Genomic DNA, 14,526 nt, shown 5'->3' with positions numbered 1-14,526 from the left:
TCTCCTCGCGGTCAGTTGGGAGCCCACTAAAACCAAAGAGCACATCTGCTTGCTTTAGTGGCGGCAACATTCTGTTCACCCAGGTATCAGGCAGTGCCCACCGGGCCTTGTCTTTCAGGAACCATCTCACATCCCACCTCCTCCAGTGAGATATTCTGACAAGGAAAGAAATGCGACTTCTGGGAGAAGTGCTTGATGGCCGAGGACACAGTGGTTTTTCCCAGAGAAGCTAGGTAACCTGGGTCAAGGTTCTCTTCTTACCCTCTTCCCGAGGCCTCAAACTGTGCTCTGTCCCCCCACCCCTCACGCTGCTCTCTGAACTCCATCAGGGTACTCCTTCTGTGCTCAGCAGCTGAACACACACAGGAGCCAAGGTGCAAAGCCTCCAAGCCAGTCTGGAGTAGGAGACAAGCGAACAGACGATCACAGCCGGCTATGAGGAAGCCAGGGTGAGGAGGTGGGGGTGGTGTGTGCAGAGGAGGAGTGGGTAGGGCAGAGCAAGCCTGGGGCCTGTCCACACTGGAGGAGGGGGAATCCTCGGCCTGAGGGCTTTCAGCCTTCCTCACACACCTGTGTTCCCACTGGTTACAGTTTCCCCGCTTGGTACTTTGTTGTCCTCCCCCTGCACTGTTACTTTGTTGCTGGACTCCTCAAGGCAGAGGCCCAGGCTCTGAGCAGTCACAGGAAAGATGGGTATGCAGCTGTACATAAGGACGCTGTGCTTCTGGGGAATGTTGCGTTGGGGTGGGAAGTGGGGCCAGGGACAGCAGACACCACACTCCCTCCCAGAGCTTGGCTAAGAAGGGAGGGAGAGGGCTACCTGCAAAGGAGCCCAGCGGGGCTTGTGAGAGGGGCTGGCGTGACCACGCTGGAGGAGCAGCTGTGTGCCCGGGCCCTTCTTGGAGGGCCGTTGTGACAAAAGTGCAGGGCCACACTCAGGCTTGATGGTCCCAGCTCACAGCCTTCGCTCACTGCCTCTCAGGCCCGAGCTGCATCAGAACACAGATTGCTGGACCTCACCCCCCAAATTTCTGATTCAACAGTGCTGGGGTGGGGCGCAAGAACCTGTGTTTCTAACAAGTTTCTGAAGAGGTGGATGCTTCCAGTCAGGAACCCCACTTGAGAACTTCTGCCTGAGGTGAATCCTGGCTCTGCCATCAGCTGACCGTGGAAAGTTGCTGGATGTCTCTAGGTCTCAGCTTACTCTTCCAGGCAATGGGGATAATAATTATGACTACAACACAGGTTGATGGAGGGCCACACACAGGTTAGGGTTAGTGTCAGGGCCAGGGCAGAGAACAGATGGAGCCACACAAATTGAAATATTGAAAAATGGTGACAGGTTTGCAAACTTCTCTTGCCTCCTACTTTCAGAAGCATGGCCCTCTTACACCGCGCTCAGAAGCATGGCCCTCTTACAGCCATGGTCACCCCCAGGCCTTCGTGCTCCTGAAGGGATGTGACAGGTGTCCCTCTGATCCCATGGCCAGGTCTCAGTGTGGCTGCAGGCCACTCATATGTGACCCAAGGGGATCCCTTTCCACAGAAATGGACCTGGATTCTCCACCAGGCCTCTAAGGTGGGTGCCCTCAATCTGGCAGAAAGCCAACCCACCCCTCCACCCCCAAGCTGAGCTTACTGGGTCTTCAGGTTGCCTCTGTACGCCTTGCAGCCCATGGCAGGCTGTGTGCACTCGGGCTAACCTGGCACAGGGAACTCTTTATTACAGCAAGGCAGTCTTTGAGGGATGTGGCGAGGGAGGCTGGGAGGCAGGTGGAGAGCGAGGCAGAGACGGTGGCTGGGATGAAGACCTGAAGGGAATTGGAGTGGGAGGCCAGGAGAGAGGCTGGGAGAAATGCTGGGAGGAACATGGAGTAGGGGGTGGAGTGGGAGGTGGAGACAGTCGCTGGGAAGAAGAGGGAGAGAGAGGTGGACCGGGAGACTCGGGGTCTGCGGGCTTGGCCCTCTCTTGTCTGTTACTCCCTTGGGCAGGGGGCACAGGGCAGCTGAAGCTCAGGAAGATGTCCTCCAGGGAGATCTGGTTGACTGAGTAGTCCTCCAACATGTACTTCGTCTTGGCTTGCTCCATAATGCCGAACACCTGTGGGAAGGGAGGGGCCGCTGTGGACAGCAGGCACAGGGGAGCGGGGGCAGACGCAGCAAGGGGTGGGAAGAGGAAGGGTCTTTGAGATTGTTACACAGCCCCCAGAGGCCCATTCCTCTCTCAGCTGCTCCCAGACCACCTCTCAGGCAGTCAGTCCTGCAGAATTCAGCTGTCTGCGATCGCAGGGAAAGGGACCTGGCTGGGAGTGGTGCCAGAGGCAGAGGTCCCACAGGGTCTTGGCTTGCTGTGTGCCCTGGGCATGTGGCGTGCCCTCTTTGAGCCAGCTCCCCTCTCTGTGAGATGAGGGGACGGGAGGAGCTGATCTCTGAGGTCCCTTCCAGTTCAAATATTCTTATCAACATTTTCTATGAAATTCACATGAATGTTGCAGCAGGGCTGAATTGGACTTCCACTGGAGAGAACTCAATGCACAACATCAGAGGTGTGCTCCCTGATGTCCAGGTATGTGCTCACCTTTCCCCAGCTGAGGTCATCGCCAGGCAGGTGGTAATGGACCATCCCTTGGTGCTCATCCTCCAGGACGCTGCCTACACAAAGGAGAGACCATGTCCCCCTGAGGGCCAGGCTGGATGGCCAGGGGAGGGTGGCCTTGGCCCCCGAATCGTGACTCTCATCCCAGTGCTCAGGGATGCACGGACGCACGGCGCCCTCTGCGGCACATACCTGGGAAGGTCAGGCCCACGAACGCCTTGAACTCCTCCAGTGTCTCCTGCTGCCCGTCACTCCGGATCTTGGCCCGTAGGGAGTAGCCGCTGCCAAACTTGCTCTTGAGGTGCTGTGGGCTGCCCAGGCACTTGAACTGACCCTGCACCATGATGGCCAGCCGGGTGCACAAGGCTTCACACTCCTCCATGCTGGGGAGAGGGGGCGGAGCCTGATATAGCATCAGGGAATGCTGATGCCCGCCCTCCACGTCAAAACCGTGCACCTGGGAGAGTGCTGACGCCCAGATCAAGCTGTTCCTGATTCCCACACTCAGGGTGTGGCCCACTTGCCTCACAGACTCTTCACCAGAGGCTGACAGGTCTTCTGTTCACCCAGCCCCTCCCGGCCCACCCAGCCCACAGCCCCCATCCTGGCTGGACCTGTGGGAGGTGATGATGATGGCCTTGCCGGACTTTCGGGCCCGTGCCACAGTGCCCCAGAGCAGACGCCGGGCCACAGGGTCCATGCCAGTGGACGGCTCGTCCAGGAAGATGACCACAGGCTCTCCCAGCAGGGCAATGCCGGCACTCAGCTTCCGCCTGTTGCCGCCACTGGGGCCAAGGGGGAGAAATTGGGTGACTGGCAACCCTAAGTTTCCAGAAGTGCAATCTTCCCTGCATTTTCCTTTGTTAAGAAAGTGTTCATGCGCCCTGGTGGGGTGCTCAGTAACATGACCCACCACCCTCCCCCAGGGATACATTATGACTCAGCTGTCTACTCAGCATCTAAACCATTCTCCTGGGCATAGGGATCGGTCCAGGCTGAGCACATGGTCCGTGGATCTCCTCTGAGGGACTCTATGGGTGTCACAGGGTAAGGGCATAGAACTGTTTTAGCTCATTTCTTTTAACGAACACATAGCATTTATGATGTAAAGGTACTTCCCAAATGTTAATTCATTTAATCATCAAAAGATGCAGGGAAACATGAAAACAAGATTGAAACAGAAGTTAACAGAAGAAAGAGGGCACCATCCTCTAACTCCTGGGCGCCCTGACTCCCAGTCCTGCTAACAGTCTGCAGGGGCGCTGTGCACAGCTCAAGGGGTGGCCTGGGACTTGGGACCGAGTAGCCTTGCTTCGTTTAAGCTAACTGGAATTGGGTTAGGATCACTGGTGACAGAAGACCCAGGAAGTCCCCACGCTCTTCAGCAGAACATCAGCTGCTCAGACGGCTCGCACAGAGCAGGGTGCGGGAGTGCCACAGGTCAGAAGCCCTTGTGAAGCGGCAGGAAGAGTAACAGCTGTGGTGCGTCAGCCAATCCTCAGCCAGGTAACCAGAGGAAGCAGGGCCATGGGACAGCCCAGGCCGTTGACCCATTCTCACAGAGGAGGAAGGCCACCTCTCTGGAAACCTGTGCAGTGGTGAGGGCCATACAGCTCCCCCAGGCACAGAGCCAGCAGGCCTTGCCCTACCCCCCAGCACTGAACAGAACCAGAGGACATCTTATTTCAGGACGGGGAGGGCCGAGGGAGCCCCGAGTCTCACCTGTAGGTCCTCACCAATTTGTCGGCGTACGTGTACATGAGCAAGTCATCAAGAATTTGGTCCACACAGGAGCTGATGTGACGCTCAGGGATACCCCGGAGCCGGGAGAACATGACCAGCATCTCCTTGCCCGTCATGTGGTCCAGCAGGGCATCAACCTGGGGACAGTAGCCGATCCACTGTCGCACCTGGAGTTGGAGCACAGCCCAAGGGGAAGGCGGGTCAGAAGGAAAGCTGCCCACTGGGCAGGTGCCTGGCCTCTGCCTCATGCACACCCACAAGTGCCAGGTGAACACACGTGTGCCAGGGGCCACCAGTGACATTTGGGAGCCTGGATGCAGCACTGGCTTCTGGTGTGAATCCCGACCCCAGAGGGCGCACGTGGGTCTGGAGTGCTTACAAACCTGCCTGCCCAGAAGGAAATCTCAATGTCCAGAGTTGCCCTATCTCTTGTCACGTTTCAAGTGTATGGTCAGCAGAAGACACTTTATTTTCTCCCGTTTAAGCGTATTTTCTATTAGACAAGTAACCCACAAATACATTTTCTTTGTGAGGATGCTGGAGTCTCTTGTCCGGGGCCTGCCCCAGGTGGTGCAGTCACATCAAGGTGCACTTCCAGACTTCTGCATGGCTGTGTAAAACACAACTGGATTATCTTTATTTACCATTCTGCACTTACCATTTTACCATTCTATCATTTTAATTCAGTATTATGTATTAAAGATCTTGCTTGGTCAGTAAATATTAATACAAACCTATTTCAACTTGGGTTTCCCAGGTAGCGCAGTGGTAGAGAATCTGTCTGCCAAAGGAGGAGGCACAAGAGACACAGTTTCTTTCAATCCCTGAGTTGGGAAGATCCCGTGGAGAAGGAAATGGCAAGCCACTCCAGTATTCTTGCCTGGAAAATCCCATGGACAGAGGAGCCTGATCATGGGGTCGCAGAGAGTTGGACACTACTGAGCAACTGAGCACACAAGCCTATTCCAACTCAGTTTGATTGCGACTCAATCATTCAGATTTGGGTTGGCTGTTTATAAAAGATTCCGGCACATGTGTGATATTTCTGAGTTTTTGCTGTTATGAATTTGCAGCAAACCAGGCTCCTCTGTCCATGGGATTCTCCAGGCAAGAATACTGGAGTGGGTGGCATGCCCTCTTCCAGGGGAGTTGACCATAAATGCATGAGTTTATTTCTGAGCTCTCTATTCTGTTCCATTGATCTATGTGTCTGTTTTTATGCCAATACCATATAGTTTTGATTACTGGAGCTTTGCAGTATAGTCTGAAGTCAGGGAGCATGATACCTCTAGCTCTTTTATCTCAAGACAGTTTGTTGATATTTTTTTAAAAATCATGAGTGGGTACTGAATTTTCATCCAATGCTTTTTCTGCTTCTATTGATAAATATTTTCCTCCTTTCATCTATGAAGGTAGTGCTTTATACTGGTAGATTTCCTACTGTTAAATCTTACTTACATTTCTGGAATTAGCCTGACAATTGTAATTTTTATTCTTTCAATATCCTGCTGAATTTCTATTGTCAATATCTTCAGTTCAGTTCAGTTCAGTGGCTCAGTCGTGTCCGACTCTGAGACCCCATGTACTGCAGCACACCATGCTTCCCTGTCCATCACCAACTCCTGGAGCTTGCTCAAACTCATGTCCATTGAGTCGGTGATGCCATCCAACCATCTCATCCTCTGTTGCCCTCTTCTCCTCCTGCCTTCCATCTTTCCCAGCATCAGGGTCTTTTCCAATGGGTCAGTTCTTCACATCAGTTGGCCAAAGTATCAGAGGTTCAGCTTCAGCATCAGTCCTTCCAGTGAATATTCAGAACTGATTTCCTTTAGGATGGACTGGTTGGATCTCCTTGCAGTCCAGGGGACTCTTAAGAGTCTTCTCCAACACCACAGTTCAAAAGTGCTCAGCTTTCTTTATGGTCCAACTCTCACATCTATACATGACTACTGGAAAACCAATAGCTTTGATTAGACGGACCTTTGTCAGCAAAGTAATGTCTGTGCTTTTTAATATGCTGTCCAGGTTGGTCATAGCTTTTCTTCCAAGGAGCAAGTGTCTTTTAATTTCATGGCTGCAGTCATCATCTTCAGTGATTTTGCAGCCCAAGAAAATAAAGTCTGTCACTGTTTGCATTGTTTCCCCATCTATTTGCCATGAAGTGATGGGACCAGATGCCATGATCTTAGTTTTTTGTATATGTGCTGCCGAAGGGAGCACATGATCTTAGTTTTTTGAATGTTGAGTTTTAAGCCAACTTTTTCACTCTCCTCTTTCACTTTCATCAAGAGGCTCTTTAGGCCCTCTTTCTGCCATTAGGGTGGTGTCATCTGCATGTCTTAGGTTACTGATATTTCTCCCATCAATCTTGATTCCATCTTGTGCTTCATCCAGCCCAGCATTTTGCATGATGTACTCTGCATGTAAGTTAAACAAACAGGGTGACAATATACAACTTTGACATACTCCTTTCCCAATTTGGAAGCAGTCTGCTGTTCCATGTCTGGTTCTAACTGTTGCTTCTTGACCTGCACACAGATTTCTCAGGAGGCAGGTCAGGAGGTCTGGTATTCCCATCTCTTGAAGAATTTTCCACAGTTTGTTGTGATCCACACACTCAAAGGCTTTGGCATAGTCAATAAAGAAGAAGTAGGTGTATTTCTGGAACTCTCTTGCTTTTTCAATGATCCAACGGATGTTGGGTAATTTGATCTCTGGTTCCTCTGCCTTTTCTAAATCCACCTTGAACATCTGGAAGTTCGCGGTTCACGTACTGTTGAAGCCTCACTTGGATAATTTTGAGCATTATTTTGCTAGTGTGTGAGATGAGTGCAATTGTGGGGTAGTCTGAGCATTCTTTGGCCTTGCCTTTCTTTGGGATTGGAATGAAAACTGACCTTTTCCAGTCCTGTGGCCACTGCTGAGTTTTCCAAACTTGTTGGCATATTGAGTGTAACACTTTCACAGCACCATCTTTTAGGACTTGAAATAGCTCAGCTGGAATTCCATCACCTCCGCTAGCTTTGTTCATAGTGATGCTTCCTAAGGCCCACTTGACTTCAGACTCCAGGATGTCTGGCTCTAGGTGAGTGATCACACTATCATGGTTATCTGGGTCATGAAGATCTTTTTTGTATAGTTCTTCTGTGTATTCTTGCCACCTCTTCTTAATATCTTCTGCTTCTGTTAGGTCTATACCGCTTCTGTCCTTTATTGTGCCCATCTTTGGATGAAATGTTCCCTTGGAATCTCTAATTTTCTTGAAGAGATCTCTAGTCTTTCCCATTCCATTGTTTTCCTCTATTTCTTTGCATTGATCACTGAGGAAGGCTTTCTTATCTCTCCTTGCTATTCTCTGGAACTCTGCATTCAAATGGGTATATCTTTCCTTTTCTCCTTTGCCTTTCTCTTCTTTTCTCAGCTATCTAAATATCTTACTTAAGGCTTTATGTTCCTATATGAAGTTGGCCTATGGCTCATGTTGGACACTGTCTTTGTATGATTTTCACTTCAGATTGGGTAACACCCCGCCTTCTGTGATTCGGAAGAGATGTACAAGAAGGAAATAACTGCTTGGTGGTGGCTGGTAGACTTGCCCATCAATCCCTTTTAGCCTGGACTCTTTTAAGAAAGGGTAGATCTTCAGTCATTATTTCAACTTTACCTCCAGTGTTGGTCTATATAGGCTTTCAACTTTGTGAACAAATTTTTGGATAGAAGGCTTGAAAATGTTATAATTTGATGCAAAGAAAATTAAGGAATGTGATGTTTCTTACATACCTGAGTCTGGAGTAAGCCTACTGCCATGGGATGGCCACGGAGCCCCGCTCAGAGCATGGAGGCCCCACGGACCAGGGAAAGTCCCACAGTGGAGCTGAACGATTCTGAGATAGTGAGTGACTTTGACAAAAATGAATGTGGACACTCAAAAGTCACTGTTGACTTTTGGCATACCAGCAGATTCTGAAAAGAATTGTTGTTGTTGTTGTTCAGTTGCTAAGTTGTGTCTGACTCTTTGCGACTCCTTGGACTGCAGCACGCCAGGCTTCCCTGTCCTTCACTGTCTCCCAGAGTTTGCTCAAATTCATGTCCACTGAGTCTGTGATGCCATCTAACCACCTCATCCTCTGTTGCCCCCTTCACCTGCTCTCAATCTTTCCCAGCGTCAGGGATCTTTTCCAATGAGTCGGCTCTTCACATGTGATAAGAATATATTTTAGGAAATGTGAAAGAATGTTTAAAAATACTTGCACATGTAAAGGGTGGTAAGCAGAAAGCTCACAAAGGAAGAGAGCAAGGATGTAGATTTGTTTGAGTTTGCTAATGAGATTAATCCATGTGGGATTTCTAGGCGAAAGTGAAGTGAGGAGCATATTGAACTACATTTCCTACCATGAATTTTCACAAATTTCCAGGAGGTGATATGCAGACAGATTCCAGGAAGACGGAAATCCAGTTTCTTGCCAGTCAGACAGGAGGAGGGTCTTATAGGCAGATGCCGCTTGATTTTAAATAATACAAAGAAATGTAACATTCCTTTTCATCTGAGTTTACAGAGCCAATTTGTACTTGCCTCTCAGTGAGCTTCAACAAGCTGGATGGATGACTGGTGATGATAAGGCTAGTGGGTAGGTCTGTCATGACCACCTGCCCTCACCCTGTCTTGTGGTGTCTTTTATTCCATTGCTTGTTCATTCCTTCTTCCTTTTTTTGGTAATAGCTTATTGAGATATAATTCACGTATCATACAATTCATTCATCAAATGTGTTCAATTCAGTGGCTTTTAGTATATTCACACTGGTGGTCCATGATCACAGTCAATTTTATAACATGGCATCACTCCTCCCTAGAGAAACTTCAAATCCATGAAAAGTTACTACCCATTTTCCCCAGAACGCCCAACCCCTGGCAACCATCAATTTGCTTATCACCATGGATTTGCCTGTTCTGGATGTTTCAATATAAACAGAATCACACAATCTGTGCCATTTCGTGATCTGCTTCTTTCACTCTGCATCACGTATTCAAGGTCCATTCGTAGTGTAGCGTATGTCAGTGCTTCATTCCTTCTTTATGGTTGAATGATATCCTAGCGCACGGATAGATCACATTTTGTTTATCCATTCATCTGTTTGTTGGTGGACATAGGGTTGATTCTACCTTTTGGCTGCTGTGAAAAATGCTGCCATGAACATTCATGTACAAATTTTTGTGTGAATGTATTAACAGTTTTTTAGTTCTCTTGGATATATATACCTAGGAGTGAAACTGCTGGGTCATATGGTAACTCTGTTTTAACCTTTGAGTATCTTCTCTAATAATCTCAATCTTCTAATTGAAGTCTTTCATCCATTTATAAGTAATGTAATTACTAATATAATTGGATTTAAATCTACCATCTTATTAGGGCTATCTACTTGTCCCATATGTTCTATATTCCTTTTTCTCTCTTACTTTGTCTCCTATTGCATTGATTATTTTTTATGATCCACAGGGCTGCCTGAGAGTCTTCATGACATGGCCGTTAGTCTTCTCCAGAGTGAGTGGTGTGAAGGGGAGTATAATCAAAAGAGAAGCTGCAGTGTCCCTCATGACCCAGTCTCAAAAGTGACATACCACTTCTTCCACAGTATTCCATCAGTCACACAGACCAACCCTGGTACCATCTGGGGTAATCTTCTTAAGGGTGTAAATCTCAGGAGGGTTACTAGGGGCTGTCTTGAAGGTATACCACAGTGTCTCTTATCTTCTTCTGTATATTTGTTTTCTACACTTTGATTCTCCATGCTTCATTCTAAATTATTTTTTGCGGGGAGGAGTTGCTGTTTAGGTACACATGTGTGGTTATTTTTTTTTTTTTTCAATGTGCACCAAAAACTGCATTTCAAGTTGTTTGCCGAAATCATTTGAGGCCTAGGATGCGAGCCTCTTCTGCCAGCTTCTCCTGACATTTGCTTCTGCCAGGCACCTGGGAGCACTTGTGATTTAGAGTCACATCAATTCCATTTCAGGGACTGATAAGAGTCCAGGTTGTTCTGCAATGCTTGCATGAACTTGTCTAAGTACAGTTCATCCCTACGCCTGAGTGCAGCCCTCCAGGGTCCTGACTCAAGGAAAGGATGCTTGCACCAGGCCTCCCTATGCCCCAGAAGGCTCATCCTGAACTCCAGTGTGGGCCAGTTCAAAACTAAGGGCAAAAAATATTCAGATCTCAGCAACCCAGCCTTGAATGGGCCACCTCCCTGGGTCCCTGTCCTCCTCTACCTCTTGGCTCATAAGTCTTCACTATCTTTTTAGTTCTCTGAATCCTTCAAAGACCTGTTTCCAAAATTTGGTTCTATTTTTCTAGTTATTAATGACCACCAGGAAAGGGATTAGAGTTACCTGATTTGCCATTACCAAAAGACTTGTCCATAATTTTTAAAATAACAAAAGTTAAAATTAATAGTAAATGGCTCATAGCTATGAGATGCTTATACTGGTTATGGTTGTTTGGCCAAGCAGTGTATGCTAAAAGGTGACAGAGAGTGATAATTACGAGCATGGATTCTGCAACTAGCCCATGTTGATTCTTCTGCTTTCTCTCTAAACTTTATGTTGGTCATGGACAGTAAAGCTAGTACAGTGCATGCTGTGAATGGTACAGCTTCGATTAGACCCCTGTAGTTTGGTCTCCTCATACACCTGTCATTGAATCCACTGTATACTGACCCCACTCCTCCACCATCATTACACTTAAGTCATTGCACGGCAACGGCTGGTTCTCAAGATCATGAACTCCTTGCAAGTGAGAGTCACTGGGCTTACACAACTGTTGGCATACACTAGGCATTCAAAAATTGTTTCACTGAATTGGTGCCAATAATGGAAGTAGGCTCCAAGAAGAGGGTCAGGTGTGAGGGATATATACTAAATTTGACTATGTCTGAGTCAAGCTGTTTAGAAGGGATGTATATGCAGGACTGGGATTGGGCTGAGGGTACGGCTACTTGGGAGCCATCAGCAAACAGAAGATAATGGGAGTCAGCGTAAAGAATGAGATTGGGGGGGTGGGAACAGTGTGTGTGGAAGAGACAGTGGGCTGATGCTGCGGCCCTGGGGAGCAGTGCAGTCTAATGGGCTGGAGGAAGAAGATCCACCACAGGAGTCTAAGGAAGAAGTATGAGAAAAGAGCCAGAAGAAAGGGGAAGCTATAGGAGCAAACAAAGGAAAGCTAGAGTGTAAAGGAGAGAAAGGCCTGCAAGAAGAAATGCTTCGGAGAAGGCAAGGAAGCTGAGCTCAAAGTTAGGAGTGGCCTTGGCTCGGGAAGTGCAGTGGGCACAGGGCCAGGGAGAAGAGATTCCAGGGCTCGTTGGGAGGGAGCATCCATGGACCATGGCTGCTGGCTGGGTGCCCTGAGTGGTGCCTGGGACAGCGGTAGATGGTGCCACTCACTCCTCCAAGGATCACAGGGGGAGGGGGGGAAGAGACGGCAGTTTGTGGGGACAGCTGATGGCTTTGGGGGTCCACTGGACTTGAGATGCCTTGGGTTTCAGGGACATTTCCAAGGCAATGTTGAATAAGCAGCTTGACATACAATTTGGAGCTCAGAGAAGAGGTCTAGGAAGGAGCTATGGATCTGGGAGTCAGAGATAAATCTGACACCTGGAATTTTCAAAGATGGGTTTCATTCCAGTTCCCTGTCCCCAACCCTCTATAACACCCACAGGTGTATTTCAGCGGACCCTCTTCCTGATACACCCACACCACCCCTAGGTTCATGCCCCCTCGTCTCAGGTCACCACCTACCTTCCTCAAGTCAGAGCTGAGGCTGATGCTGTTGACAAAGGCGTCCCCAGAGGTGATAGACTCTTCCCCAGTCAGTATCTTGAAAATGGTGGTTTTCCCAGCTCCATTGAGGCCAAGAAGACCAAAGCACTCCTCTGCTTGAACAGTGAAGGAAACCTTGTTCACAGCCAGTGGAGGCACCTTCCTGGAATAGACCTGAGATAGCCAAGATAGAAGACAAGACACCAGTGAGGTGGCCTGGAGCCAGCAGCCCGGAGTTGTCAGCTGCACTCCAGTTCTGCCCCCAGGGCCCCAGGACTCCGAGGTATCCAGGCTGGGATCTGCCTTCTCATCCCAGCTGCTGCTCCCAGTGGGCTCAGGAGGTTTTCTCTCTTCCTGCCCCTGCACACTGAGAACATAGTTCTCTAAGATAAGCCTCTTCTCTGCTTTCCTCAAAGCAAAGAAAACCACTTTGATGTTGCCTGAGCTGGTGTCTGGGGGCTTTTTAAAAAATATATAAATTTATTTAATTGGAGGCTAATTACTTTACAATATTGTACTGGTTTTGCCATACATTGACATGAATCCACCATGGGTGTACATGTGTTCCCCATCCTGAACCCCCCTCCCACCTCCTGCCCGATCCCATCCCTCTGGGTCATCCCAGTGCACCAGCCCTGAGCACCCTGTCTCATGCATCGAACCTGGACTAGCGATTTGTTTCACATATGATAATATACATGTTTCAATGCCATTCTCCCAAATCATCTCACCCTCACCCTCTCCCACAGAGTCCAAAAGACTGTTCTATACATCTGTGTCTCTTTTGCTGTCTCGCATACAGGGTTATTATTACCATCTTTCTAAATTCCATATATATGGGTTATTATACACACATTGGTGTTTTTCTCTCTGGCTTATTTCACTCTGTATAATGGGCTCCAGTTTCATCCACCTCATTAGAACTGATTCAAATGTATTCTTTCTAATGGCTGAGTAATATTCCATTGTGTATATGTACCACAGCTTTCTTATCCATTCGTCTGCTGATGGGCATCTAGGTTGCTTCCATGTCCTGGCTATTATAAACAGTGCTGCAATGAACATTGGGGTACATGTGTCTCTTTCAGATCTGGTTTCCTCGGTGTGTATGCCCAGAAGTGGGATTGCTGGGTCATATGGCAGTTCTATTTCCAGTTTTTTAAGAAATCTCCACACTGTTCTCCACAGCGACTGTACTAGTTTGCATTCCCACCAACAGTGTAAGAGGGTTCCCTTTTCTGCACACCCTCTCCAGCATTTACTGCTTGTAGACTTTTGGATAGCAGCCATTCTGACTGGCGTGTAATAGTACCTCTTTGTGGTTTTGATTTGCATTTCTCTGATAATGAGTGATGTTGAGCATCTTTTCATGTGTTTGCTAGCCATCTGTATGTCTTCTTTGGAGAAATGTCTGTTTAGTTCTTTGGCCCATTTTTTGACTGGATCATTTATTTTTCTGGAATTGAGCTGCAGGAGTTGCTTGTATATTTTTGAGATTAATTCTTTGTCAGTTGCTTCATTTGCTATTATTTTCTCCCAATCTGAATGCTGTCTTTTCACCTTGCTTATAGTTTCCTTTGTTGTGCAGAAGCTTTTAAGTTTAATTAGGTCCCATTTGCTTATTTTTGCTTTTATTTCCAATATTTTGGGAGGTGGGTCATAAAGGATCCTGCCGTGATTTATGTTGGAGAGTGTTTTGCCTATGTTCTCCTCTAGGAGTTTTATAGTTTCTGGTCTTGTGTTTAGGTCTTTAATCCATTTTATTTTTGTGTATGGTGTTAGAAAGTGTTCTAGTTTCATTCTTTTACAAGTGGTTGACCAGTTTTCCCAGCACCACTTGTTAAAGAGGTTGTCTTTTCTCCACTGTATATTCTTGCCTTCTTTGTCAAAGATAAGTTGTCCATAGGTGCGTGGATTCATCTCTGGGCTATTTTGTTCCATTGGTCTGTATTTCTATCTTTGTGCCAGTACCATACTGTCTTGGTGACTGTGGCTTTGTAGTAGAGCCTGAAGTCAGGCAGGTTGATTCCGGGGGATTTTTAACCCCAGAATCTAACCCCAGCTAGTAACTATAGGGAAACAACTCTCTCTGACTCTGTCTCCCTTCCTCCCTCTCCGCATGCATGTCTGTGTACGTGTGCGTGAGTGTGTGTACATTCCTGGCTGTCTAAAGAATCTCTCAGCACAGTCCCCACAGGCTCTCAGGGAGATTAGCAAGCTTGCTGTGGGCTTTCAGAGCCCACATCCCCTCCTTGGCTCCTCCAGACTGCTTTCTAGATCCAGGAGAGACTCAATCATGTCCAACCTTCAGGGCTTCTGGGGATCCATGGCTCCGGTGCCCCTCCCATCCCAGGCCTCCTTGTCCTCAGGGGCCCCC

The 14,526-nt window shown here is 48.1% G+C and overlaps 1 protein-coding gene across 1 annotated transcript in view; it reads right to left on the bottom strand.

The window, feature by feature from the left end:
• Positions 1 to 1,717: 1,717 nt before the first annotated feature.
• The window catches only part of LOC122702301 (ATP-binding cassette sub-family A member 17-like), an 86,689-nt gene continuing 73,880 nt past the window's right edge, over positions 1,718 to 14,526 (bottom strand). Inside the window, exons 25-30 of the mRNA XM_043915980.1 lie at positions 12,129 to 12,323; positions 4,319 to 4,506; positions 3,211 to 3,381; positions 2,789 to 2,979; positions 2,579 to 2,652; positions 1,718 to 2,101 (exon numbers count right to left, since the gene is read on the bottom strand). Of these exons, the coding sequence (XP_043771915.1) occupies positions 1,724 to 2,101; positions 2,579 to 2,652; positions 2,789 to 2,979; positions 3,211 to 3,381; positions 4,319 to 4,506; positions 12,129 to 12,323 (1,197 nt within the window). The 3' untranslated portion in view covers positions 1,718 to 1,723. The remainder of the gene's footprint in view (positions 2,102 to 2,578; positions 2,653 to 2,788; positions 2,980 to 3,210; positions 3,382 to 4,318; positions 4,507 to 12,128; positions 12,324 to 14,526) is intronic.

This window comes from Cervus elaphus, chromosome 10, assembly GCF_910594005.1.
Source record: "Cervus elaphus chromosome 10, mCerEla1.1, whole genome shotgun sequence".
In the NCBI taxonomy this organism is placed as follows: domain Eukaryota; kingdom Metazoa; phylum Chordata; class Mammalia; order Artiodactyla; family Cervidae; genus Cervus; species Cervus elaphus.
Note: the sequence above shows the minus strand (reverse complement) of the source record. Positions and strands in the feature narration are given on the sequence as shown.